This window comes from Sminthopsis crassicaudata, chromosome 6 (assembly GCF_048593235.1).
Source record: "Sminthopsis crassicaudata isolate SCR6 chromosome 6, ASM4859323v1, whole genome shotgun sequence".
NCBI classification, from domain to species: Eukaryota; Metazoa; Chordata; class Mammalia; order Dasyuromorphia; family Dasyuridae; genus Sminthopsis; species Sminthopsis crassicaudata.
This window is the reverse complement of record NC_133622.1, coordinates 151,212,725-151,240,252: the sequence shown is the minus strand read 5'-3', so window position 1 is coordinate 151,240,252 and position 27,528 is coordinate 151,212,725. Positions and strand designations below refer to the sequence as shown.

General features: G+C 34.6%; 1 protein-coding gene across 5 annotated transcripts in view; it reads right to left on the bottom strand.

The window, feature by feature from the left end:
* Positions 1-27,528, bottom strand: part of NFKB1 (nuclear factor kappa B subunit 1) — a 161,615-nt gene that overhangs the window by 117,923 nt on the left and 16,164 nt on the right. For 2 of the 5 annotated variants that reach the window (XM_074276224.1, XM_074276226.1), the window contains exons 2-3: positions 8,731-8,779; positions 5,350-5,437 (exon numbers count right to left, since the gene is read on the bottom strand). In XM_074276224.1, the coding sequence (XP_074132325.1) occupies positions 5,350-5,437; positions 8,731-8,772 (130 nt within the window). In that variant the 5' untranslated portion in view covers positions 8,773-8,779. Of the gene's footprint in view, positions 1-874; positions 963-5,349; positions 5,438-8,730; positions 8,780-24,469; positions 24,488-27,528 lie in introns of those variants that run through there. The other 3 variants (XM_074276227.1, XM_074276228.1, XM_074276225.1) reach the window with 2 other exon arrangements.

Genomic DNA, 27,528 nt, shown 5'->3' with positions numbered 1-27,528 from the left:
GGTTGCCACTTTCATTTCACAAGAAGGAATCAGAGCAGGTCAGAAGTGCTTTTACTTAAAAAGCAAATAAATTATCTTTTTTTGAAATATGAAAATGAAGCCATTGGTGCATTAGGTCTCAATGAGCTTTCCCAATAATGCAAAGGGAATATTACTAATCTATCAACCTTCTTTAATTTAGCTGATCTTATGGCCTGTGGTACTACTGGCTGACAAGAGGAGCAAAGCACAAAGCCAAGTCACTAGAATGATGGCTATCTTTGGAATACCAATATACTAATCCAATGACACAATTTAATAATCTCATGCTCCACTCAATCTTTAGTGATCAAAAGGTTAATGACCATCCAGATGTAGTAGAAAGATCACTGAACTTGGATTCAGAAAGCCTTGGTTCAAGCTCTAGTTAAGACTCTTAGGATTTCTTTCTTTGAAAGACCTTCAAAATTAGCACAGTACATTGCCTGCTGACATACAGTGAGTGCTTAATAAATGCTTATTGATTGATTGGTACCATGGAAAGAATAGTGGCTCTAAAGTCAAAAGCCCTGCATTCAAACTCTCTTGCTAATACTACCTGAGTGATCTTGAGCAAATCATTTAACTCTGCTGGGCCTCAGTTTTCTCATCTAAAAACTGGATGATATTATACTAGCTAGCCTCTGAAGTCCCTTTTAACTCTAGACCTATGAAACCTATCTATTTTCATCTATTTTTACTTGGAAAAACTAAGACCCACATAAATCCGGCAACTTGTTCAATCACAGATGTAAGTAAATAGCAGAACTAATTAATATTGAGTGGGAGGTAGGAGAAAGAGCATTAGATCTAGTCAGATGATATGGATTTGAATCTAGCCTCTACTACTTACTACCTGTATGATTTTGAATCCCGCCTCTTTGGAACTCTCCCATATCTTTGTGACCCTGGATAAGTCAACCTTTGAGCCTCAGTTTCTTCACCTGTAAAAGGGAGATAATACTATTTACACTACCTACCACTGAGCACCATATAAACAGGAATGAGTTATGGCTGGAGGGAATTACTCTACCAACATTTACACACAGTAACTTATTAAGTGATAAGACAATGGCTTACACATGACATGCACTTAATGAATATATGCTGAATTAATTGTAAACTAAGGGGAGAAGGGGAGCCATGAATGTTAATAAATTATACTCCTACAGTTTAGGAAGGGGGAAGAATCATATATATCAATTATATTTTGTCTTCTTTCCCTATACATTTTCTTAAAGAGAGCAAGTCTGAAATGGGACTAAAAAGAATAAAATCATTATCTCACCACTGATAAAGATTTTTCATCTCTGGAATTCAAGCTGGCTTCACTTTGACTTTTTAATTATCATTCTTTATTCTGTTTGTAATACAATATCTCTTCAACCATCTAAAGTAACTGCTATCTATCTTCAAGGTTTAATGTAATTCTCTTATCTACTGATCTTTTCTGGTCAAGAAAATCCATTGATCATAAGATAGACTTTCCTTCTATATCATGGCTAACAAATATGACTTGATATTTTTAGTGATTCTCTTCTCTCACATAAACAGAAACACCTGATGAAACATAACCTAACAGAAAACAGAAAAATGCTAACTGACACAGACATTTCAATCTCAATCACTTTTACATGATAAAACAAGACCCAAAATAAAGCAATGGAAGAAAAAAAATGAATCCATATAACCAAAATATCTGACCTTTACATATCAAAAGGAATTATTGACAACAAAAAGAGAGATCTATTTTCTACAAGAGAATCTCTCACAGCTAGTTAGTTGTTCAATGTCAGCAGACTGTTGGGCTATGGTTGTGAAATAAAGGGGGCATGATATTCTGCCCACTGTGCTCAAATTAAAATTTATGATTTTTTAAAATGTGAGAATGTAATTTTGCTTATATAAAATTTCTTTCCCTAAGATAAAAACAAGAAAGTACTTTGGATACATTATAGAATTATAAATAAACCCTTAAATTGACATTCTAAGTGATTTATGGCTTAAAGTAGATTTAGTTTTATTTCTTCACTGCCAGAAATGAATCTGGAAAAATGACAAAGTGAAAAACAGTTGGAAAGTAAAGTGTAATTATTTCTTGTGGTTACATTACTGAAATAAGTTATGGGAGAAGTCCTCTGATAATGAATGAACTTGAAGCATATCATGTTTCAACAGGGAGAGAAAGAGAATAACTTTGCATGTTTTGAATAAAACATTAGTATAGTATCTTTTATCTTTGTTCCTCTACCAATTCAATCCCTCAGTTTTTTTCTCTTTTAGTTTTAATGCAGAAATTATGAATAGCTTTGTAAAAATTAAGGAATCTAACATAGGAGGGGACATAGGGTGAAAACAATTTACATAGCTAGAACAGAACTTTTGGAATACAATGCTTAAGAAATTGAAAATATGCTAATTAGTGTTTTGCTTTTGAAGTGACAATCATTCTGCCAAAGTAGCATATCTAGTAAGAAAAGCATTTTCTGTAAGAGGAAGACAATATTAATAAAGCACAGTGCTTATGAAAACACCTGTGCAAAAATCTGTCAAAATTTATACAGGAGGAAGAGTAAACTCTAGGAGCTCCTTATACCCTCCAGGATCACCTACCTTTCAAAACTTTTGATACCTTATTCTTCCCCACTTATTCTGAGATCCAGTGACATTAATCTCTTTGCTAATTTTCTAATCTCCTGAAAGAGAGAGTGGGCCTGAGGACTTTGCTTAACTCTGACTCATTTAAACACTTCTATGCTTGAATCAAAAAAAATCAAACTCCATTTTCCCTAGCTGCTTCCCATGCCTGCAATTCTCTCCCTTATTCCTGGCTTCCCTGGCTTTTTTCCAGGTTAAAATCCTTCCTTCTCCCAGAAAACTTTCTCAGGCCTCCTTAATCTTAGTGTCTACCCTCTCAGTCAGTTAAAAATTTATGCTTGCTCTTCCTGAAATTTTGTAGGCATTTTCAAAAGCCAAATTTCTATTCCATAATGATGAAAAAGTTAAGAAGGAAGAGTAACCTGGAAAATGGAGATTTTTCAGCAATAATTTAGTTTTGGAAAAAAATTTCTACTATAGGCAAAATATTTTGTAAAACAGGAAACTCTGAAAACAAAGTATTTGCTGAGATGACTCTTTTGATACCTCCATACTAATTTTGTCTTTTCCCCTTTGTTTAACTTAAAAATTAAAAGCACACTGGGAAAAACTCTACCCTGTGATGTCTGCTATTATCATACAAATGCATTAATGGAATGAAAACAGATTTCAAGAGAAGTTACTGAAATTTCAATAAAGCACTGACACCTGGAAAATAGTAAAATATGTCAAAAAATCAGAATCACAAATTTTACAGGAAGCTCAGAAGCCACCAAGAAAGTAAAGAGGATTCATTTGTACACAGGAAACTAAACTAGGGTTTAACCTGGGCAAAATCTCACAAGATCTCAGCTCTGTCTGGTACCTTAAAAAATTGTTTTGTTGGGCTGAAAGAGAGCTAAAACCTCAGAAACATACACATCAGATAGCAGAAAGTGGAGGAAAAATCTGGTATCTTTTTTTGCCATTATAGTCATGAAAATATTATAGAACAAAATTTGGAAGAGTTTGTGAAACATTTTTAAAAAAGAGAGAGAAAAAGAGAAATGTTCTCTTGAGAAGTATCTAGTAGACAAGAATGTTACCAGCTTAAATAAGAGTACAAAATTGGAGAAACAGATGACTTGAAAATACTTTGTTAATGAAGTGGCCTCAAGCTTAATCTCAGTGGACATTTTAAGAAGTAATAATTACAAATTATCTCAACTAATTTCTTAATATACCATTTCAGTCAAGTGAAGAGCATATGAAAAAAGTCTTACCTCAAAAAATATGCATGAGAAAAAGCCCAATGCACTAAAGATTGATCACCTTCTTGGGGATTATCTATTCTATGGATTAGTATATTTCAAAGTTCTAGTCTGTTTTCCTCTGTCAACTAGCAAACTTTTGGGATACCAAGAGTTTTACTCTGGGCATTCAAAGAGGCCACAAAATTTAATCATAATTCAAGTGAAAAAAAGAGATAAAATAACAATCTCAGAAGATAGAAAGGAGGGAAGAGAAGCAATGCAAACAATTGTTAAATTTAAAAGAAATAAGTAGGAGATTTTTCAGTGTTATGTCACTGTTATGACACTATGAGACCCCATTTAAAAAATGTGAGTTAGATAGAAGATCTAGCAAAAGTGCAATTGAGAATGGGAGGAGAATAAAATGAAGATGGAGAACTGTAACGATTCTGGATATTTTATCTAGCTTTACAATAAAGCAGAGGACAGGTCTCCTATGATAGGAACAAATGGCCAACTGCATAATACCATGATAACCAGAGAAATTCTGGAAGAAAGAGAAATAAAAAAAGTTTCTCAGAGGATCCCTGGCAGAAAGAAAAAAATGAAATGGGAGGAGGCAGAAGTGATCAAAGAAGGTTTGGAATTAGAAGCAAATTGGTAGAAATCTGGAAATCTAGCACAAATTTGAATTAAGTAGTACTGGTTGGAAAGTTAGGCCACAGAAGAGATAATAAAAGATACATTATGATCTGACTGCTACAAAGGAGTAAGATTTTCTCATGGAGTGGCTTTCTAGAAATCCTGTGCACTCAAGGAACCAGAGGGAGGATTAGCTACAGGAGAAGATGGGGATGATGTTAATATTGGCCTTAACGCCAAATAATTAGGAGAAAAGGAAAATGGTGATGCTGTTGAAGGTATGGTTAACAGCACAATTAAATAGAAATTAATCTTTTTTAGAAAAAAGCTTGAGAAACAAAGCTGAAAAGAAAAATGGAGCTAGAAAGAAGGGAAGGAAGGTAATCTGGACCCAGTGGGCATCCAAGGTACAAAACCATGGGTTAACGAGGAACATTAATAACCATGATTTATGTGTACCATGAATAATATAGCTGATGCACTTTTATTCAGGCCAATTTTGGCAAAAATGCTCTGAATCATTAGTATTTGAATAAGCTAGTTCTATTTCAAGCAAATCCTTGAATTTCTAAAGCAGAATATTTAGGGACACCTGAAAAAGGAAGAAGGAAGGAAGGGAAGGAGGAAGAAGAGAAAGGAAAGGAAAGAGAGAAAAGAAAGGGAGGACAGAAAGGAAGGAAAGGAAAATGAAAAGAAAAAGGAAGGAAGAAAAGGAAAAGAGAGAGGAAAGGGGAAAGGAAAGAGAAGGACCAGGGAAAGGAAAGAACAGGGAAAAGAGAAGGAAAAGGGAAAGGGAAGGAAGAAAATAACTACAGTTCTCAAATAAACTTAATTCTACAGAGGAAGAAGGATGTCTTACCTGTTGTCAGTGGTATCTCTGCTGGAAGTAATCCTGTACTATTAAGAATTGCATTTATCCCAATATTATAAGGTTCCATTTGAAACATCTGAAATAAAAGCCATTTAAAAATAAATTAAACCACTATTTCTTCTAGTATGCCCTAAAACGTTAAGTTTGAAGTATCTAAAATACTGTAAGAATGGATGTATATATATTTTTTGAAACACCAAACAATATAAAAACTTGTGAAAAATATATATTTTAATTTCCTAAGGACCATGCAGGTAATATCTATCATGTAGTACTCTCTAATTTCTATGTCTAGCCTTCCACTTAAGTGGAAGCCTTAAGGCTTGGATTCTTTTTGAAATTAAGTGGAATAGCAACGTGAAAACTCAGAATGACCCTGGCTGAAGTTAAAAGATCGGACATCTCAGCTTGGCTGTAGATGTAAAAGAAATGACCTTTCTAGAAGAGCTACAAATTGAGCTGGACAAGACTGAAGGGAAGAGCCAACCCATGGTGTGCCACACATTCCAAAGTTTCCCTGGTAAGGAATGGAAGGAATCAATATTGGATCAGCTCATTAGCTGCTATCCTTAAGGTAAATTGCTGATTTTTAAGTATGAAGCATTGATTCCAGAATTTAGGAAAAAAAAAAAAGAAAAGAAAAAAGAAAAAGAAAATGTACATACTCCTAAATACACATCTTCAAAGGGCCCTTCCCCCTCAAGAGAAGAAAGATAAGGAAATGCTCCACCCTTGTTGCTAGTGAGGGTAAAGATGCCCACATAAGAGGCACTTTCAAAATGAATGTCTCCCCAGCAGTTTTTGGAGGGCCAACCATCTTTTATTGATAAAAAGATTTCCTGTGTTTAGGCAGGAAAACATGGTTTTATACCAAGCAGAATAGTCCTTATACATGGGTTAGGGTTCACCTTTAATTGTCAAAGCAGCATATTAAAAGTGAAAGGTAAAACCAAGGTGCCTAAATTCTGAGTAGCCAAGTGTCTGTCACATCACAATCAAAGAAGGCATTCCTGGGCCTACCCCATTTCCCCACTTTAAAAAAATTGTTAAGTCTGTGAAAGGTAATTTTCACTTTTACAAGATAACTTTTATTTTTTTTTTAATACATCACAGAGAAAATAAATTTAGGTTAATCTCAGAGGGAAGGCATTAAAATTAAGGTTTATCCTACACACACACACACACACACACACACACACACACACACACACACACCTACCTATGGTCGCCTCCATTAGACAAGGAGTTCCTTGAGGGTATGGAATATCTTTTTATTGCATCCTCATCACTTAGTATGGTGTACATGGTAGGTATTTAATAGATGCTTGTTGACTGTCTAATTAAACACAGTACTATTAAGAAAATTGTATTTTTTTTTAATCCAAACAAGAGTAAGAGAGCTCATTTTGCTTTTTTGGAAAATGAATTTATAAGACCTTCTTAGATTTGCTTTTTGACATTGTTTTCTGTCTTGTTTCATTCCTGGTTTTGCTACTTATTGGATAGACATGCCTCTGATTATTCCTTTTCTCATTTGTATATGGAAGACTCTAGTTCTTTATAGTGTCATTATAAGGGCCAAATGAGATATGGTTACAAAATTAGAGATATAAGGAAGTATTTATAAAAATGAGGTAAGAAAAAAAGAAAATGAATAAATACACATATAAATATTTTTTTAAAATGAGGTAAGAGAATATTCAATGAGTTATTTGTATGTATGTGGTTTTTTAATTAGCACTGGAATTACCTATTTTATAGGTTATATCAATTTAATATTACTAATTCAGATCATTACCTTTAAATTCCAGGGCTTCTACTGTTAAAGAAACTAACTTGTAACTGGTCTTGAATTGAATGGTAGAGAGAAAGGCTGGGCCACATTAGACATAATAAAAGCTAAAATATGAATTGGCCACCACAAAGGAATAGAAATTAACTTTATATGGGGAGTAGATGTGGGGGGGGAAAAAGTAAATATTGTTCTTAATGAGTTGTTTTGGTCATGCCCAACTCTTCGTGATCCCACTTGGGGTTTTCTTGGCAAAGATACTAGAGTAGTTTGCCATTTCTTTCTCCAGGTCATTTTACAGATAAGAAAACCGAGGCAAACAAAATTAAGTGACTTACCTAGAGTCACATAACTAGTGTCTGAGGCCAGATTTTAAATTCAGGAAGATGCGTTCTACAAACTCCAGGCAGGCCCTCTAGCCACTATGCCACCTAGCATTATACAGAGGCTAGTATGTGCCAGGCAATGTATTAAACACTTTATAATTATTATTCCATTTGTTCCTCAAAACTCTGGGAGGTAGATGCTATGATAATCCCCATTTTATAGTTGAGGAAACTGAGGCAGATAGAGGTTAAAATGACTTGCTCAGGATTATACAGCTAGAGGGAGGGAGGGAGAAAAATATGGAATACAAGGTTTTGCAAGGGTAAATGTTGAAACTACCTTTGCATGTATTTTGAAAAATAAAAAGCTACTATAAATAAATAAATACTTTTGAACTCAGACCTTCTTGTCTCCAGGCCCAGCTCTCTCTCCATTAAATCATCTGGCTGCTTCTTTTACTGCATCATAATAGAAATTTGTGTGTGCAATAATTTGGAAGCCATGAATTTGCCTTTGTAGTATTCATTAATTCTTACAGTCTTCTATATTTTACTCCTCTGAATATTTTCTATGATTCGGAGATTCTAGGTTTTTCCCTACTCTCAAACATTCCATCTTTTCACCCTGTATCCTATTCATGCTCTTCTTCACACATCCCCTCTTGTAGTTTGTAGCTTCCTTCAATACTCAGCACAAGGGCCATTAGATGATGCAGTACCAATCCTGAAGTCAGGAGGACCTGAGTTCAAATATGACCTCAGATACTTAACACTTCCTAACTGTATGACCCTGGACAAGTCACTTAACCCTGGTTGCCTCACATCAAAAAAAAAAAAAAAAAAAAAAAAATTAATTTAAAAAAAGACAGCACAAATCCCACCTTCTTTAAGAGACCTTTTCCCATTCACCCTATTACTAGTTGCCTTCCATCTGAGATGACTTACCATTTATATCATAGAAACACACCACAACTCTTGAGACACCCTAGATATTTTGCACATGCATAGTTAGTTATCTACATATTGTCTTGCCCCTCCTTCCACAACTCTCCCCATCCCACCCTTCCACCTCACCACAGGCTAGGACATAGTAAACAATTACTAAATGCTTGTAGACCCCTTGACTCTGACAAATTTCCACTGAACTTAGTCATTAACAGTACTGACTTTTATTTTATTTTTAATAAGCCAATATTAATTCTTTAAACATAATTAAGAAAACTGTTTTGATACTATCATTCCAACACTTACTTGTTCATGCATTCTCAATATGTAATGATCCTCTTCTGCCATTCTGGAACTGAAAAGAAGAAATGAAAGGATTTCGAAAGTGAGAAAGGAAAAACATCCCTCCTTCCCTGTCTTCTTCAAGATGGACATGGTATTCTTTGGGAACTTAAGAAGAAAGCCTCCTTTTGGGGACTTAGATCCTTTTTGATAACATGGGGAATAGCAAGACAAAAACTTTCAAAATTATCCAACAAAAATGAACCAGATTATTTTTTTAAATGTTAGTTAACTAGCATTTATTAAACAACTACTACATGCAAGGCACTGTGCTAAGTACCAGGGATATAAAGGCAAAAACAAAAACAAGCTCAAGGAGCTCGCAAGATAATAGGACAGACAATATGAAAATAATAAACTTGGGGGTAGTTTCAGAGAGAAGTTATTTAAGTTGTCCTGGAAATGTCTTCTTAGGGAAGATGTGATTTTTAACTCAGACCTGAAGTCAGGGAAACTAAAAAAAGGAGATGACTGGGGAGGGACAATAATGAAAATACAGACTCAGGAGATGGAGTGTCTTGTATAAAGAATAGAAAGACAGGTTTTATTACATCTACAAACTGAAAAGATAGGAAGGAGTGAAGCTGAAGATAATACTGGTAAGTTTAAAAGTTTATTCTACTAAAATAAGCTGCTTCTTACAACTTCCATATTGATATTCGATGATCTTAATAGCAATAAAGCCTATTTTAAAAAGTATAACTAAGAGCTAATGGTCAAAGTTCATAGACATAGAGATTTAAGCCTGAAAGAGACTTTTCAGGCAACTAGTTCAAACTCCTCCTTTTATAGTTGAGAAAACAGATGACCAGAGAAATTAAGTGACTTATCTAAAGTCATTCAGATGGTAAACATCTGACTCAAGAGTTTGATTCCAAAGGCAGCACCTTTCTATCTGCTTCAATGCATACCAGAGGGTTAGAGTCTACAGGTCCCAGCACATCTTCTATTTACTGAAGTCCTGCTAATGTGCCATCATTGCCAGTACTTTAAATTAAATTAAAGTAAATTAAAAATGAATGAATATCTGAATAAAACCCAGTTCTTGCAGCACATTAAGACTGGCTTACTGCCTACCAAATTTTACCTTTTTCCTGAATTCAAATCAAGAGCTAATTATTTCCTTAACTGCCCTATACAGCAAGGGGCCTAGATGTCTTAGATGATATCAAGAAATAGCATCCTACAGAAATATTGAATACATATCACATATTTCCAATCAATCAATTATTAACTGAATGATTGACCTATCTCCAGTCTTATTTCCTACTAGTCTCAGCTATGCACCCTCTACTTTTTTTTAGTAATATCCTATATTTTTCAATTATATGTAAAAACAAGTTTTACATTACTTTTTTTAAAGGCTATGAACATTTTTTATTACTTTCTTTGGATAATTCCATATTGCTTTCCAAAATGGATGTGTCTCAACCAACAAAGTATTCACTTACCTATTTTTTCCACCCTCCCCCAACTTTGACTTTCCATTTGTGGTCCTTTTTTTTTTTTTTTTTTTTTTTGTTTTAAAGCTTTTTTATTTTCAAAACATATGCATCATTTTCAGCATTTACCCTTGTAAAACCTCATGTTCCAATTTTTTCTCCCTCTCTTTTCCCATCTCCTTCCCTAAAAGCTAAAAACTTGCCTAAAAGACAAGTAATGCAATATATGTTAAACATGTGCAATTCTTCTACACATATTTCCATAATTATCATGCTATACAAGAAAAATCAGATCAAAAAGGAAAATAATTAGAAAGAAAACAAAATGTAAGAAAACAACAACAAATGTGAAAATACTATGTTGTAATCCATACTCAGTCCCTACAATCTTCTCTCTGGGTATAGATGGCTCTCTTCGTCACAAGATCATTGGAATTAACCTAAATTACCTCACTGTTGAAAAGAGCCATGTGACTTTTTTTTTCCCAGAGTCACAATGTAAGAAAAATTAAGATGGAATTCAGAGGTCCTTGGACTCCAATTTTAGTTATTACATTGCTATATATTACAATACATAGTTATTACATAGCTGGGCTGCCTTGTGATATAGAGTGGTGAACTTTCAGTTAAACAAACATCTGGGGCATCCATTGGGCTTTTTAAAAATGGGTTCCTAATAAGCTGTTATAAATCTGATTGATATTCTGTAGTATCATGCAACCCAACCAATTTCATATATGCCATCAGAATTATTACTATATTACTTCTACTAAATGTGTTGGGTTTCCATGATGTGTTCAACATTCTACAAAGCACAAAATTTAGAGGCAGCCATTTGACATAGAGTATTGGCTTTGAGTCAGCAAGAAAGGATTTCAAATCTTGCCTCAGAAAGTTTTTAGCTATTATCCCGACAAGTCATTTGACTTGACAAGCCATTTAAATTTGATTTCCTCATCAGTAAAATGAGAAACGAGAGATTAAACTCAATGGCTTCTAAGGTTCCTTCAACATCTAAAGTGTGTGTGTGAGTAGGAAAAAGGACAGAGACAGAGAGACAAAGAGACAGAGAAAGCACAAGTGAGCAAGCAAACAACAAGCTAGTAGTTGAACAGTCTACCAGCAGTCTACAAGGGGCACAAGACAGTTAAAATCAGAAGCTTTAAAAAGTTTTTTTTTTCCTAATTAAGACAAATCTATTGTGATAAACCAGTCCTAAAAAATCTTAAGGTAAGCAATATTAATGTCAGCAAAATTTTATAATTGTAAATAGAACACTCCAAGAATCAAGATTCTCTTGAAAAGAATGAATCACAGAGTAATGTTTGCATTAATTACAAAAACAGGTTTTCTGTCTAAAATTATAAAATATAAACTAAGCTGTTGGCACTGTAACACTATATAGGGAAAGTCCCTTCTTTTTCCCTCCTATTATCTCTTCTCTTCCTCTTCTACTCCTCAGTGCTTGTACTTTTGAGGAAGGAAAGAGAAATCAAAAAGGTAGGCCCAAAATAATACAGGAAGACTGGGAAGTCTAGGGGTCTGTGTTTCATGTATGTTTTCTCATTGAATTGCTGCAAAACTTTGAGAAATGTTTGTGTGTAATAGAGGGGAAAGACATTCCAGAAAATTGCAGCTAGCACTTAGCATTAAAGATGACTAAATTTAGAATTGGGGAAAGGTAGAACACTGGCATGGGGTAGGAGAATAAAGGGTGAATTCTGGTAGAAATGCCCAAGATATTCACAATTTGCTTTTGTGAAGATCCCTTCTGAGTACCACTGTATATCGTACTTACTGAAGCCAACAAGAGTGGTTAAATTAACATGATGTAATTGTGTCTTATTTCACAGGATCATTCATTCTTGTAAGAACAGGCCAACGCCTCATGTTTCCCAGCTTATAACTACAGAAACTCTGCAGCCTAACGCTGATGGGGAACTGTCAGAAGCAGATAAAATGTTTTGTTTCTAAAGATTAGATCAGCCTCAACTCAGTCTCAATAATTTCTTCTTTACTTTGGGGGCAATTAAGATGGACCTGACAAGGAGTTCGAAAAAAGATGGGAGAGTTAACTGGCTAATAAAGCAGATGATACATGTTATCACCATAGTCTAAAAAGATAGGTTGAACCCAATAAAATGAAATATAATAGAGCGGCATGTAAATTCTCAAATGGGTAAAAAAAAAAAAAAAAAAAAAAAAAAGTCTGCACATATTCAAAAATGCAAAAACAACCAAAAAAAAAAAAAAAAAAAAAAAGCCAGATAAGGTAATATGGCTGGACAACAGCCCATGTGAAAGATTGGGGGAGTTTAAGCAAACTGCAAATTCAAAATGATTCAACAAAATTTCAGCCAAAAAAGTTAATGCAATCTCAAATTATATTAATAGAAGCTCAGTTCCCAGAACAGAGGAAGTGATAGTCCTGGTGTCTTCTGCCTCTGTCTAATGATATTTGGAAAATAATGTTTAGATCTGGTAATTACTGCCATATTTTAGGAAGAAAACATAGAATGCAGCGTAGCCAAAGAAACTGGACCAAGAGAATGGGGGCACTAAGGATTTAAGATGGAAAAGAAAAAAAAAAAAACCTGCTGGAGGAACTGTCACAAGTATTGAAGAACAAGCATATACAAAAGGGGTTAGCTTTGTTCTTGACCCCAATAGACAGAACTAGGAACAATAGAGAGGACTTCTAGACAAGTAGGGGTGTTTCTTAATCAAAGAGGTCTTCACATGAAGCATGAAGGACCATTTGTCAGGGAAGTTGTACAGAAATTTCTTATTTACAGGAATATAAACACAGAGCTCAAAGAAGCATCAGAAGTCTCTGATTTTGCAGAAGAGTAAACTTAAGGTGAGGGAAGTCCCCTGCTTGAAGCCACACAATTACTAAGCATGGGAGGTAAGATTAGAATCCAGGCCTTATAATTCAAAAGCTCTTTTCACTCTACTACCAAGTAGAGTTTCCTGTGTACATGGAATGGTCAAGGGAGTTGTCCAGAGTAAAAACCAATATACATGTGTATGGGCGAGGGAAGGTAGTTGTGTAGGCTCGAAGTCACAGCGACTTTGAAAGCAGCCTTCAATCCACTTTTCCATGGTTCAGAACAGACAACCCATGAGTTATCTTCCAACTCTGTCATTACGCAGATTGGTAGAAAATTACAACCCCTATTATAAATGAACATGGTAAAGAAAAAGGGAAAAAAAATTGAAATCTCTCACTCAAAACATTTTATTTTAAAAGAGCCTCTTCTTCTAAACATCCTGCTGTAGTTATTACTGGAGGAAGAAATGTTTCATGCTTTATTCAGCAGAATTCTTGGAAATTAGCTGTCACAGAAAGCAACAGACTCTGCAGGAGACATTTTCAGAAGTAGCCAAAATGGGCATTTGTTTTGCTTACAAGAGTTTTGTTTTTCTTTTCTTTCAATGGGGGAAGGGAAAGGGAGATGAAAGGTTTCTAAGTGGACTTTCAGGGGGAAAAAAAGAGGATTACTACAATATTTAAAAAAAAAAAAAATATATATATATATATACACACACAGAGGATATAGAATATATATATGCATATGTATATATACATATATATGTATATATATATTTATCTGAAGATAAATTTGAACTCAGGTCTTCCTGATTCCAAGTCTAATGCTTGCCTACCTAGTTGTCTTGCATATGAAAAATGTTTATTATTTGTTGTGTTTAAGTTCAAAAATTTAAAAATAATTAATAAAAAAGGAGAAGGTTCCATGGGATAGCAGGATATAAAGAATACCATAAATAGCCATAAAATATTATTCTTAATTTCCCACTTTAATTAAAAATCTATGAAGTTGTAGTCATGGTTACTTCCACAGGAGGATGTATTAAAAGTATTACTTTGCAACTTCCTGATGAACCATTACCTGAACAATTCATGCTTTTTAATTTTTTGGTTCACATGGAAAGCAAGGATCATTTATTTTATTCAAAAACAACAATGATTTTTCTTCTTGATTTGTCTGTGAAAATCACTGGATTTTCTGTTTTGTTTGTTTGTTTACGTAATCTCTATAACTTTCAAATGAGTTTACTCTGGTATGGATTGATAAATGAAAATTCAGCCTTTAAGTTTATTTCAAGATCTCTCTTAGTGTATACTTTGAAGATAGGTACTGGGGAATTAAAAATTTTGCATCCCTACTGTTTTATATAATATACTGAATTTAAGGGGGGAAAGATTCAAAACAGAGTTATGAAAAGAATTTATCATTTGTTTTCATTTCAAGAAGAAACAATTTTGAAAATGAAATATCAACCTCTATCTCCTACCCACTCCAAAAAATGATGGTTAGATCTAAGTTAACTCTCATGTTCAAGTGCTTATTGCATTTTTGCCATACTCTCTTGGTTTTCCTTTGGTTATTATGTAACAATCCCAGCAACCAACATCTTTCATATTGGTGCTCGGGAGATATATACACACGTGTATATACAAACATATATGAGTATGCAGAAGTCACATATATGCATACATATATACCTGATATACACACACATGTGTGCATGTATATATTTGAGGCAGTCAGCAGCCTCACTATATAGTTATCTTAGAAATGATGATATGGGGACATCAACTATGTGAGAACACTTGATTTCATTTTTGTAGGGTACTTCAGTACTTATTTATTCTTTGATTAAATTTAAAAGAAAATATTCTCCTCACCTCCCTGACCTGACTGCCAGATTTCATTCTCAGGTCTTACTGCATATGTATGTATGTGCATATATATATATATATATATATATACACAAGAAAAAAACTGATCACATCAAAACTCCTAAGAAAAATGTAATCAACTGTTAGAATGCTCCACTATTCAAGTTATAAAAAATGCTTTGCTTTTCTCTTCACTTATTGTTTAGTCATGTTTGACTCTATTTGACCCCATGGACAAAGTCAATGAGGATTTTTTGGGAAAGATGCTGGAATGGTATGCCATTTCCTTCTCTATATGTCCCCATTTTACAAATGATAAACTGAGGCAAACAGGAGTTAAGTGACTTGTTCTGGATTACTCAGCTAGTAAGTGTCTGAGACTGGATTTAAACCCAGGTCTTCCTAACTCCAGGTCCCCTGCACCACCATCTAGGTGAAATGCCTCCAAGGAATATCCTACTCTCTTTTCATCTGGCCTATTGTCCACAAAGATATTGCAAAAGGTTTTCAACTGACATGGTGACTAGTTCTCCGAACTACCAGTATAAAGAAAAGAGCGCTGGATTGGAAGTAGAGGACCATGGGATTAATTCTTTGATTTGTTTAGAAAAGTCATTCATCAGAACCTTACTTTCCCCAACCTATAAAACTTGGGGTTTGGATGGGGTCCCTCCTAATACTTAGTATGTCTCTGATCCTAGTAAGTTCATTTTTCATGACTTGTTTTTCACAAAGCTAAGGCAGTTTAAAGGAATAACTGCTTCCCTTCCTAAATGTTTGCAAATCATCCAGTGATGAATATGTTCTAGAACTCTGCTGGGCATGATGTCAAACTGTACATTCCCAAGACCAGCTTCTTCCCCTTTCAGAAAATCAGTTCCTGCCTCTTCAACACATCTCTTCCTCAGAAATCACATCTATAAGCTGTTTCGGTACCCAGGGATATAGGACCAGATCAGGTGACCTGATGCCATTTAGGGATCTCCAAAAGATGAGAAAAACAATTAAATTATTAAATATATTTGACTCAGCAGACTTGGACTTAGGAGACCTGAGTTCCAAACCTGACTCAGACACTTATTAACTGTGGTTAGTCTATTTCAGCTTTCTACTCAATAATCTCTAGTGGCTACCCATCACCTCCAGAATCAAATATAAAATCCTCTGTTTGGTACTCAAAGTTCTTCATAATAACTTAACTATCCTTTTGTCCCCTTCTTATGACAAACACCCCCCTACTCTTCCATCAAATGACAACAATCTAATTTCTGTTTCTCTACCTGTCTGCTCTGGACATTTTCTCTAGTTGTCCTCAATGCCTGAAATGCCCTCTCTCATCATCTCTTCCTCCTGTCTTCCTTGGCTCCCTTGTTTGTTGTTCTGTCATGTCTAACTCTTTATAAAACCATTTGAGACTTGGCAAAGATACTGGAGTGATTTGCCATTTCCTTCTCCAATTCATTTTACAGATGAAGGAGCTGAGGCAAATAGGGTTAAGTGATTTGTCCAGGGTCCCATTGTTGATAAGTGTCTGAGACTAGATTTCAATTAAAAAATATGAGTCATTTTGTGCCACTCAGCTGTCCTGGCTTCCTTGAAGTCTCAATTAAAATCTTATTTTCTGTAGAAATCTTATTTCTCAACCCCTCCTATTTCTAGTGCCTTCTCTCTGTTGGTTACTTCTAATTCTTCCTCTCCTCACTCCCCCATAAAGTGTTTTTGTACATTTAAGTTAGCTTGCAATCTCTTCCATTAGACAGTAATTTTCTTGAGGGTAGGAATTATGTTTTGCCTCTCTTTTCTGATCATATAACCAATGATATCATTTTGCTACTTCTTTTGCATAATAACAACAGAGATCGGCATTTCTTGCAGTCTAGGCCCAAGATGGGTAAATTCAGATTCAAGAAAAGGATGAAATAAGCCCCCCAGAGGCTAACTTGATCATAGCTGGGAAAGAATATTGATCAAGAATACAGCATTAAGGGGGGGGGGGGCAGCTAGGTTGAGCAGTGGTTAGAGCATCCTTAAGTCAGAAGGACCTGAGTTCAAATCTAAATCTGACCTCAGATACTTAACACCTCCTAGCTGTGTGACCCTGGGCAAGTCACTTAACCCCAATTGCCTTTGAAAAAAAAAAGAAAGAAAGAAAAAGAAAAGAAAAAGAAAAAAAGAAAGAAAGAAAAACATTGAGATCTTGTGATGAAGACAGCCATCTATACCCAGAGAGAGGACTGTGGGGACTGAATGTGGATCACAATATAACATTCTTACTCTTTTTGAAGTTATTCGCTTACATTTTATTTTCTTACTCATTTTCTTTCCTTTTTGATCTGATTTTTCTTGTGCAAAAAGAGAATTTTATACATATGTTTATACATATTGGATTTAACATATGTTTTAACATGTATATATCTTGAATTGCTTGCCTTCTAGGAAAGGGGGTGAGGGTAAGGAGGGGAAATCTGAAGCACAAGGCTATGCAAGGGTCAATGTTGAAAAATTATCTGTGCATATGTTTTAAAAACAAAAACCTTTATAGGAAAAGAAAAAAAAAAAGAATACAGCATTTATGCAGGTGGATTTAATGTCTTTGGCTACAGGTTAGCCATGATAATTTGCTGGTCAAAAACCAGAGGGAAGATCTGTTGACTCCTTGATGCACTTTTTTTTGTTACTTAGGCCACCAAAAAAATTACCGTAATGGCCTGAGCTTTAGTCTCCAACTTAATTAAGTTTTAAGGATGGGTTCCTTATCTTTGAAGGAAAAAAAACTAGAATAGTTTTAGTGGTATAGAATCTTGAGTTATTGTTCCTGTCATAGCATTCTGATTATTACTAATACCAAGTGTAAAAAAAAGAGAAAAACATATATTCTCCTAAGGTGTTTCCCAGTGCCATGATGATGGCCAAGACAATACAGAAATATTAAAAGGATTCTCTATAAAAGATAAAGTTCTCCAGAAGTTCTTGTTTATAAGTGATAATCTATTAATGACATCAACTCCTTGAAATCTAAAACTACATATAAGTTTCCCTAACTTTCTAAAAAAAAAACCATGTATTAAAATGTCTATTGTCTAGATAATGATAGACAGTTAAACCAACAATATATAAAGCTAATTTATCAGTCAATTCATCCAGGACCAATATTACAATAAACTGAGACTAGACTGCTTTCAGAAATCACATTGTAGTTTACATTTATCCCTGAAAAAACAAAACAAACAAACAAAAAAAAACACCTTATCATTATTCTTCTGGCAATACCATATAGCTACAGGTCACAGAATACCAATTTCCAAAGATATAAAGTTGAAAGTTATCTAAAGGAATGGAGTCGCACACATTGGATGCAAGTAAGCAACAACACATTAGCAACTAGGGATTACACCAAAAAAGTAGCAGAATGATTTCATAAAATCTATGACCAGAGAAGACAGTAGATTAATAAGTTACAGCCACATACTACAGAAGTTTGTGCAAACCACGAACCATGGTATTTCTCCCCATACTGTATATATTACTGAAGCTTAGAAATGTACCAAATAATTGAACGGAGGGTGGAAAATGAAACAAAATTTGGCCTAAATGAACTCAAGTTCCAATTATATGTGATCCTTTATTTAGAATTTTTGTGGGTAGTCACAACAGTTCCTGACAATGCCTAAAAAGGTGTGTTTCTTAGCTAAAATAAGCATTCTGTGTGCATATCTTTTGGAGGGTCCTGGAGCTAGAGGAATAATGTGGATCAGATCCTTCTGGGATAGCTAACTTCTCCCATCTCCATAGATTTTTAGGTAAAGCCTATTGCAAGCAAAACAACTGTGACTTGCCCAGGATCACTCAACTAGTATATGTCTGAGCTTAGATCTGAACTCAAGAGACTTCAGGGACAATTCTCTATCTCCAGAACAGATTGTTTTAAACAAAAACAATTTATAAACAATGAACCACATGACTTCATTTCCTGTGACTTCATTACCATTATCTCCTCAATTGCTAAAGGTTTAAATTCCCTCTTTCTTATAATACCTAGGTAACATTAATAGCACTTTAAGATTTGTAAAGTCCTTTACAAGTCATTTTGTTTGATCTTCACAATTATGCTGTGAGGGAGGTGCCATTATTATCACCAGCTTCAGATGATGAAATTGAGGCTAAGAGAAATCAAATGATTTACCCAGAAACACACACTGGTAAGTGTCTGAGGCAAGATTTGAATTCAGGTCTTCCTGATTACTAGTCCAGTGCTCTATCTATCGTGCTACTTTTTAAGGATTTGTTCCCAATGACAGAGAAAAAATAAGCAGAAATTGTGTAGGCTTACCTTTTTCCATCATCTAATATACATCTGCCCCAATATATACTTCAAGAAATCCAAATTTCATTTTTGGAGGTAAAGTCCCCCTACTTATCTATGTACCCAGATCACAATACATTCCTCTCTTTGAATTCTGGATGATTTTTGTCCTTTATCTTTCTATAACTCCTAATAAAGCGTCTGGAGGCCTTCTCCTAGTTCCTTTATTATTTCATAGCTAAGAATTCACTAATCAATAATAATAGTAATGATTCTAAAGTAGGTGGTACAATAGATAAACCACTGAACCATGAATCAGGAAGTTCAAATCCAGTTTCAGACACTTACCAGTTGTGTTAAGACTGTGGGTGAGTCACTTAATTCAATTTACCTCAGTTTCTTCATCTATAAAATAAGTTGGAGAAGGAAATTGATGCACTCCAGTACCTTGCTGATTAGAAAGGGTCAGAAAGAGTCAGACACAACTGAAAACATTTGAACAACAAAAACTCATCAACACTAAAACCTCAATATATGCAAAATGAATTAATCATTTCCATCTGCCCAGGACTCTCAACATCTACTCCCTTTCCTTGTCTTCTCTCTTCCAATCCATTCTCCAAATAGCTGAGGCTTCTTTCTTAATAGATTCCTCACTAGTCTTTCTGCTGATAATCCATTCTGTCATAATTTTGCTTTGATAATTTTATTCCTCTACCCCCAAATCTTCATTTATTTCCCACTAACTAACAAACTCTTAGATTGGCATTTAAGCTTTCCACAATCTGGCCTAGGGGATAGAACTCCATTTAATATCTGTTAGATCCTCCACAAGTTACACAATTGCTCTTAACCTCAGTTTCTCTCCCCCAGCAAAATGGAGATAATGATTGTTTGTATTGACCTTTCAGGGCTGTTAGAGAATCCAATGAGCTATAAGTCAAGGGCTATGAAAACCTTGAATGTTCTCTATTATCCAACCTACTTTCCCACACTTATTAAGACAATATTTTACCCCATCTTTACTTTGTATTTCAACCCAAACAGGATTAGTTAAATGTTTTTCACTCTACTATTGTATACTTTCTTTGCTTGGAAGCTTCTTTTTTCTTTTTCTTTTTTCCCTTCACTTTCTGCCTTCCAGACACTTCCATTCAGTTACCAGCCTCCTTCAAGAAGCTTGTCAGACACTGTTCTCTCTCTATCTGAACTTTGTGGTATACTGTCTTAACCTTTGCAGAACTGTTGTCTGTATATGTCACAAGTGTCAAACATTTGGTCTGTTACCCAAACAGTACAAAACAAGAGGATAATATAATTGGAAAATATATAACAAATAAATAAAAACACAATAGTACATAAATAATGTTAATATGTGGTTTCCTAAATTAATATGCTGCCTTCAGGGATCCTATGTATGATTCAGTGGCTTACATTTATATATAAATTTGACATCACTGGTGTACACATCAGCCCCATAATCAGAATATAAACTCCTTGAGAGCAAGAACTGAGTAAAACCTTTCTTCCTACTACCAATGCTTTACTTAGTAATTGCCTACAGAAGTGAATGTAAATTGTTAGCGCTACTGTCTATCTACCCAGGTTACTTACACCTTCGGAACCTAATACTTAATGTGCAACAAGAAAATGGGATTTACACACATATATTGTATCTAGGTTATATTGTAACACATGTAAAATGTATGGGATTGCCTGTCATCGGGGGGAGGGAGTGGAGGAGGGGAGGATAATTTGGAAAAATGATTACAAGGGATAATGTTATAAAAAAATTTCTCATGCATATATTCTGTCAAAAAATTATAATTATAAAATTTAAAAAAATAACTATCCTGGTGAAAAAGCGTATCTCATAGTAGTAGCTTTCATATGATGGTCAAAACTCATCTAAGTTGATCTTTAGGACAGTTCCATAATTGAAACTCTTTCAGCTACCATCTACGGGGTGCTTTCTGTCTCCTCTGGGTATCCTTTCAAAATCCAAGGCCTTCTCTATTACAGGATGAAGTATCAGAGAAACATTTTAGGGAAAGAATAGTAACAATAGTTGTAACTGTAACAATAGTTATAATATTTCTATGTGATGGATACAACTCCCTCTACCCTTATTCTTCTTGCCCCACAAAACTTAAAAATTCCTCTTTATTTACCTTGTTAGAAAATCTCAATTCTACTCTTTTATAGTCACCTTAGTTAAGTACCTTTGATTCTTCTGCCTTTTGCATAGGTACTGTCAGAATTTGACCTTTATTGGACAGCTCCCTGTGCAGGCTCAAGGGTCTCTTTTAAAAGCCTCTCCATTTTCTTCCTCACAGAGAATTCCTTTTTCAGAATTTCTCAAGAACTCTCCATTTCCTTAAAGCCAACTTTTATTTTTGAATATCAGGCCATATGATCAAAATGGTGATTTTGACATCCTTCTCTTAAATGTCTAAAAACAAATCCAGCATCTTCTATGACTCAGGGCTTGCTTCTGACTTGCTTTTTTTTGCTTCAAAACTCCATTGCTCACCTTTGATTCCTTCCCTCTTTCCTTTGGATCCTGTAGTCATTTAGTCACTAAACCTTATTGATTCTTCCTTCAGAATATCTTCTTCATCTGAATTTCTTTCCTCTCTAAAAAAATAAGTATCCTAGTTCAGTCTCTAATCACATCTGGAGAATAACATTCTTAATTGGTGTCCTATACTATTTTCTTACTAACTTCCATCTCTCCAGCATATCCCAATTGATTAATGTTTCAAAAATAGTTTTTGTTATGATTCACTTGGATTAAAAATCTTCAATGACTTCAGTATTAGTTTCAGAATAAAGTCCTCAATTCCAGCTACCTTTCCAACCTCAACTTATGACTACTATTCAACAAAACTCTTCTCTAATTCTTTCATGTTCAGACCTATACCTCCCAGAATTCCATTTCCTTTTCCTTTTCCATAATCCAAATCTTAGATCTTTATAAACTTGAACTCTTATTTCCATACTGCCAAAATTCAATTCCAGGTAGGGAACATTTTTAAGAGGTAGGTTTAAGGTTAATGGCTTTACAATCAAAAACCTATATTCAAAATCCACTATCTGATGCCCAATGGCTATGTTACCTGTGCTAAGTAATTTTACTTCTTTTGTGCCTCAATTTCCTTATTTGTAAATGCAGTGTTCAGACTAAATGACATTTCAGATCACAGAAGGAAAGGTTAAATCTGTAATTTCATAATCTTTTGAAATATTAATTCTGTCATTAAGTCTTTCCTGACAACTCGGGCTCATAACAATATTTTTTTCAATCAGTCAACAATAAGCATTAATTAAGAGCTTACTGTGTACCAGGCATTATTCTGATTGCCAAATATACAAAAAAAAAAAAAAAAAAAAAAGCAAAAAGAGATCCCAATCTAACTGGAGAGACAACATGCAGACAACTATATGTAAACAAGATAAGTCAGTGTTACTTCACCTCCATCTGTAGAAGCATTTATTTCCAGTGGACTATGAACTTCTCAAATATTTCATAGTAGGCATTGTAATTCTCAGTACTGCACTATACATACTTAATAGGCCATTCAATAAATCATCTGACTATAATAAACCTCATTCCCCCCAGAGAAATTAAGTTACATATGACATCATGCCACCAGCTAAAAAGCTGGCTCTCCTACCACAATGAACAGTCACTTTCTTAGACACAAGTGAATTAGTTCCATCTTAATATTAGTGTAATTCCTGGTACATGGTCCTATTCTAAATCACTGACAGTGGCTTGTTAGGGTATTTAAATAAAAGTTATTATACTGAAGGCATTTCTCATGCTTATTTATTCTTTAAGGAAAAAGAATTTGGATCAGATCTATAAAACTCTGACTACATTTACCTAAGCGACCATAAGCAACCCATTTAACCACTCAAAATCCCACTTTCTTCATCTGTAAAATGGGAGGGAAGTTGGAACAGATATTTTTTGGGGTCCTTTCCACAATCAAATTGATGTTCCTATGAGTTGTTCTACTTGGAAAGTTCTCAAACAAACGGCTGAACTGAATCGGAGCTATTTTTCTAAACTTTTCTTGGAATGATATTTCTTTTTACCTATATCTAAAAATCTATTAGCTCACTGCTAAGTTTGACTATTCCATTAATGACACCCAAAGGAAATTTTATTTACTGATACTCCACTGCTGCCTTCTTCCTTTAGTGATATTGCAAATGTCTAGTGCTTTTGGGAGGAAGCTGGGAACTTCCTCTTCCTACAAGTAGAGTGAAATAGATGCAAATGTGATCAAATTTGCATTCAAATGTCTCAACTCAGCCCAGTTTTAAGTAGGACTCTAGAGTCCCTTTGTTGAGCTCACCATATTAGTCTAGGGAAATACTGTGTTTTGTTGATTATGAATTGGAAATTGGCATTTTGAAGGTTTCCTGCTATCACACAAAAGAAGCAAATGGCCAGGTCTTCTTTAACTCTACTATCAAAATGGATTGATTGTCTTAAAGGTTCAAATTGAGTTCTATAGGGATTAATTCTGATAAGTTAAGGCAAACCCTTAAAACAAACAACCTATCATGAGAGTTACCCTGCTTTCCATTTGCACTATCATCCTTCCTATTTGAAAGCAATACAACTAACTGTGTGTGTGTGTGTGTGTGTGTGTGTGTGTGTGTATGGCCAGTCAGTCACAAAGAGAAATTAGGTTTTGATAGAAATAAGGTTACAGAAAGGGCCTTTTGATGTTACACAAAAGACTCAGCAAATGCAAAAACCATTCCTTCTACCACTGTTGTGCCAGTTCCCTTTTATTATCCTGTCTGTTTCCCTAAATTGTCCTGTCTCAGTTGGACACAAATGGGAATGGAGTCCAAACTCTGGTGAGTGAGAATCTCTAGGCAGGGACCATCAATCTGTTTTTTTTTTTTTTAAATTTTTAATTTTTATTTTTTTTACTATTAATTTTTATAATTATAACATTTTTTGGCAGTACATATGCATAGGTAATTTTTTTTTTTTACAACATTATCCTTTGTACTCCCTTCTGTTCCGAATTTTTCCCCTCCTTCCCTCCACCCCCTCCCCTAGATGGCAGGCATTCCCATACATATTAAATATCTTACAGTATATCCTAAGTACAATATATATGTGCAGAACCAAATGTTGTTGTTGTTGTTGTTGCAAAGGAAGAATTGTATTCAGAAGGTAAAAATAATCTGGGAAGAAAAACAAACAAAAAAAATGCTCACAGTTTACACTCATTTCCCAGTGTTCCTTTTCTGGGTGTAGCTGATTCTGTCCAACATTGATCAATTGGAATTGGATTAGCTCTCCTCTATGTTGAAGATTCCACTTCTGTCAGAATACATCCTCATACAGTATCATTGTTGAAGTGTATAATGATCCCCTAGTTCTGCTCATTTCACTCAGCATCAGTTGATGTAAGTCTCTCCAAGCCTCTCTGTATTTCTCCTGTTGGTCATTTCTTACAGAACAATAATATTCCATAACATTCATATACCATAATTTACCCAACCATTCTCCAATTGATGGACATCCACTCATTTTCCAGTTTCTAGCCACTACAAAAAGGGCTGCCACAAACATTTTGGCACACACAGGTCCCTTTCCCTTTTTTAGTATTTCCTTGGGATATAAGCCCACTGCTGGGTCAAAGGATATGCACAGTTTGATAACTTTTTGGACATAATTCCAGATTGCTCTCCAGAATGGTTGGATTCTTTCACAACTCCACCAACAATACATGTGTCCCAGTTTTCCCACAGCCCCTGCAACATTCATCGTTATTTGTTCCTGTCATCTTAGCCAATCTGACAGGTGTGTAATGATATCTCAGAGTTGTCTTAATTTGCATTTCTCTGATCATATGAGTGAAATAGTTTTAATTTCATCATCTGAAAATTGTCTGTTCATATCCTTTGACCATTTATCAATTGGAGAATGGCTTGATTTCTTATAAATTAAAGTCAATTCTCTGTATATTTTGGAGATGAGGCCTTTATCAGAGCCTTTAACTGTAAAAATGTTTTCCCAATTTGTTACTTCCCTTCTAATCTTGTTTGCATTAGTTTTGTTTGTGTAGAAACTTTTTGATTTGGTGTAATCAAAAATTTCTATTTTGTGATCAATAATGGTCTCTAGTTCTCCCTTGGACACAAACTCCTTCCTCCTCCACAAGTCCGAGAGGTAAACCATCCCATGTTCCTCCAATTTATTTATGATTTCGTTCTTTATGCCTTTATAACCATCAATCTGGTTCTGACAGGTTGGAGGTAGGACCATAAATTATAACAAATATATGTTATTAAATATAATTTATTATATATTTATTTTATATTTATTATGTATTATAATACATAATATAGGTATATATTATGTATGTTATAATATATATAAATATAATAAATATAAGTTAATATGAGTTAAGGAGGTGTTCTACCTACAGTTTGGTAACTGAATGAAATTGAGTAGGTGAAGGAAGCCAACAGAAAAGCATTTGACAGAAGGACCTCTGAACTTCCTGTCAATTTTGACAGAATTTTGTGACTCTGAAATTTACTTGATTACTCTCGCCAAGATTAGGTCAGCAAGCACCAATTAAAGTGACAACTCTAATTATACAATTTTTTATCTGTGCCTTCATTTTCTTTATCTTAATTGCTACTTTATAAAAGTTAATTTATGAGGTTCCTATTTAGAAAATCCAGAAAATTCGATCCCACTGAAGTTTGATGTGAAAATTTCCTAGTAACAAAGTTAATTAATTATCAATAGCACAATGAATGAGCTTTTCATTTTTAGCAACCAGTTTCTTGTTTAATAATATTTTATTTCTCCCAATTACATTTAAAACAGTTTTTAACATTTTTTTTAAGTTTTGAATTCCAAATCATATCCTTCTCTCTGTCACCTCCCTGCTCCCTGAGACAAAATACGTTACACATGTGCAAACATGCAAAACATTTCCATATTAGTCATTTTGTACAAGACAAAAGAAAGAAGCAAAGAAGAAAGGGAAAGAAGGAGGAACAGAGAGGGGGAGAGGGAAGAAGGAAAGAAGAATTTAGGAAGTTAGGGAGGAAGGAAGAAATAAATCAGTATGATTTTATTTGTATTCAAACAATATCAAGTTTCTCTCTTGGAGGTGGAGAGCATGTTTAGTTTATTTTAACCAACATTTTTATACTCTTAATATAATGGCTTGGATATTGATGACAGAATTATAGAATTGGAGGGGCCAACCCATACGTGAATTGGAAGTCCTTCTACAAGACGTTCAGCAAAGACAAGTGGTCCCCAGATAAAGCCTATGTGATCAGTCAATTTGAATGTAATAAGATCTATAACATCCCATACTTTCTAGCAACTAGCCAAATCTTGGGATTGTTTTTTCTAACACAGCCATTCCTACTCTTATATCTCCCTCTTCTGAGCCTTGTATAGACACCTCAATTCATACACAGGAGCAGTCATACAAGTGCCTTTGGAAAAATTCTATCATCTCTTCCACTCATTCATTCATTATCCCTCAGAATGAAGCACCCCCTAGAAGAACTGCACTGAAGACAATGCTCCTTTTTTGTTCTAAGTGGAAAAGACTGAGTCTTAAAGGATGAAAAGGCATAGATGGGTTGTGACTGCTCTAAAGTCATTCCATTATCTCCTCCCTCAAACCCACCCTTCAAACTTCCTCATTTTTGTAGAGTTCCAACATTAGTTTCAGACATTCAGGTTTGTAACCTCAGAGTCACTTTAGCTGAAACTGGCACTATTTCTCTATATCTGTCCCTAGTCTCACCCCCTATAACTATCATCCTTGTTTAGATCCTTATCACTTTTGAGCTACACAACTGTAATAGTCTCCTAATTAGTTTGTTTCTAGTCTCATGTCTTTTCCTACTCCAATATACTATATTCAAACAGCGGCCAAAGATATTTCCTTCAAATTCAAACTTGACTATGTTACTTCCCTACTGAAAATAAACTCTAAAATAAACTCTATTGACTCTAGGATCAAATATTAGTTCATTGATAACTCATACTCTTTAATGTCTTTTTTTGGCATACAAATCATATAATGGACATAATTATTACGTTAGTGTACATACACGTGTATTATATGTATATATGTATATACATATATATGTATGTAATTTATAAATAAGCAAACATACACATATAGGAGCAATATAAAATATGTGTGTGTGTGGTTGTCAGAAAGAAGTATGCAACCAAAAGAGTTTGGTATAGACCTTATCTGATGACATCCCACTTTTGCTCAGCTGGA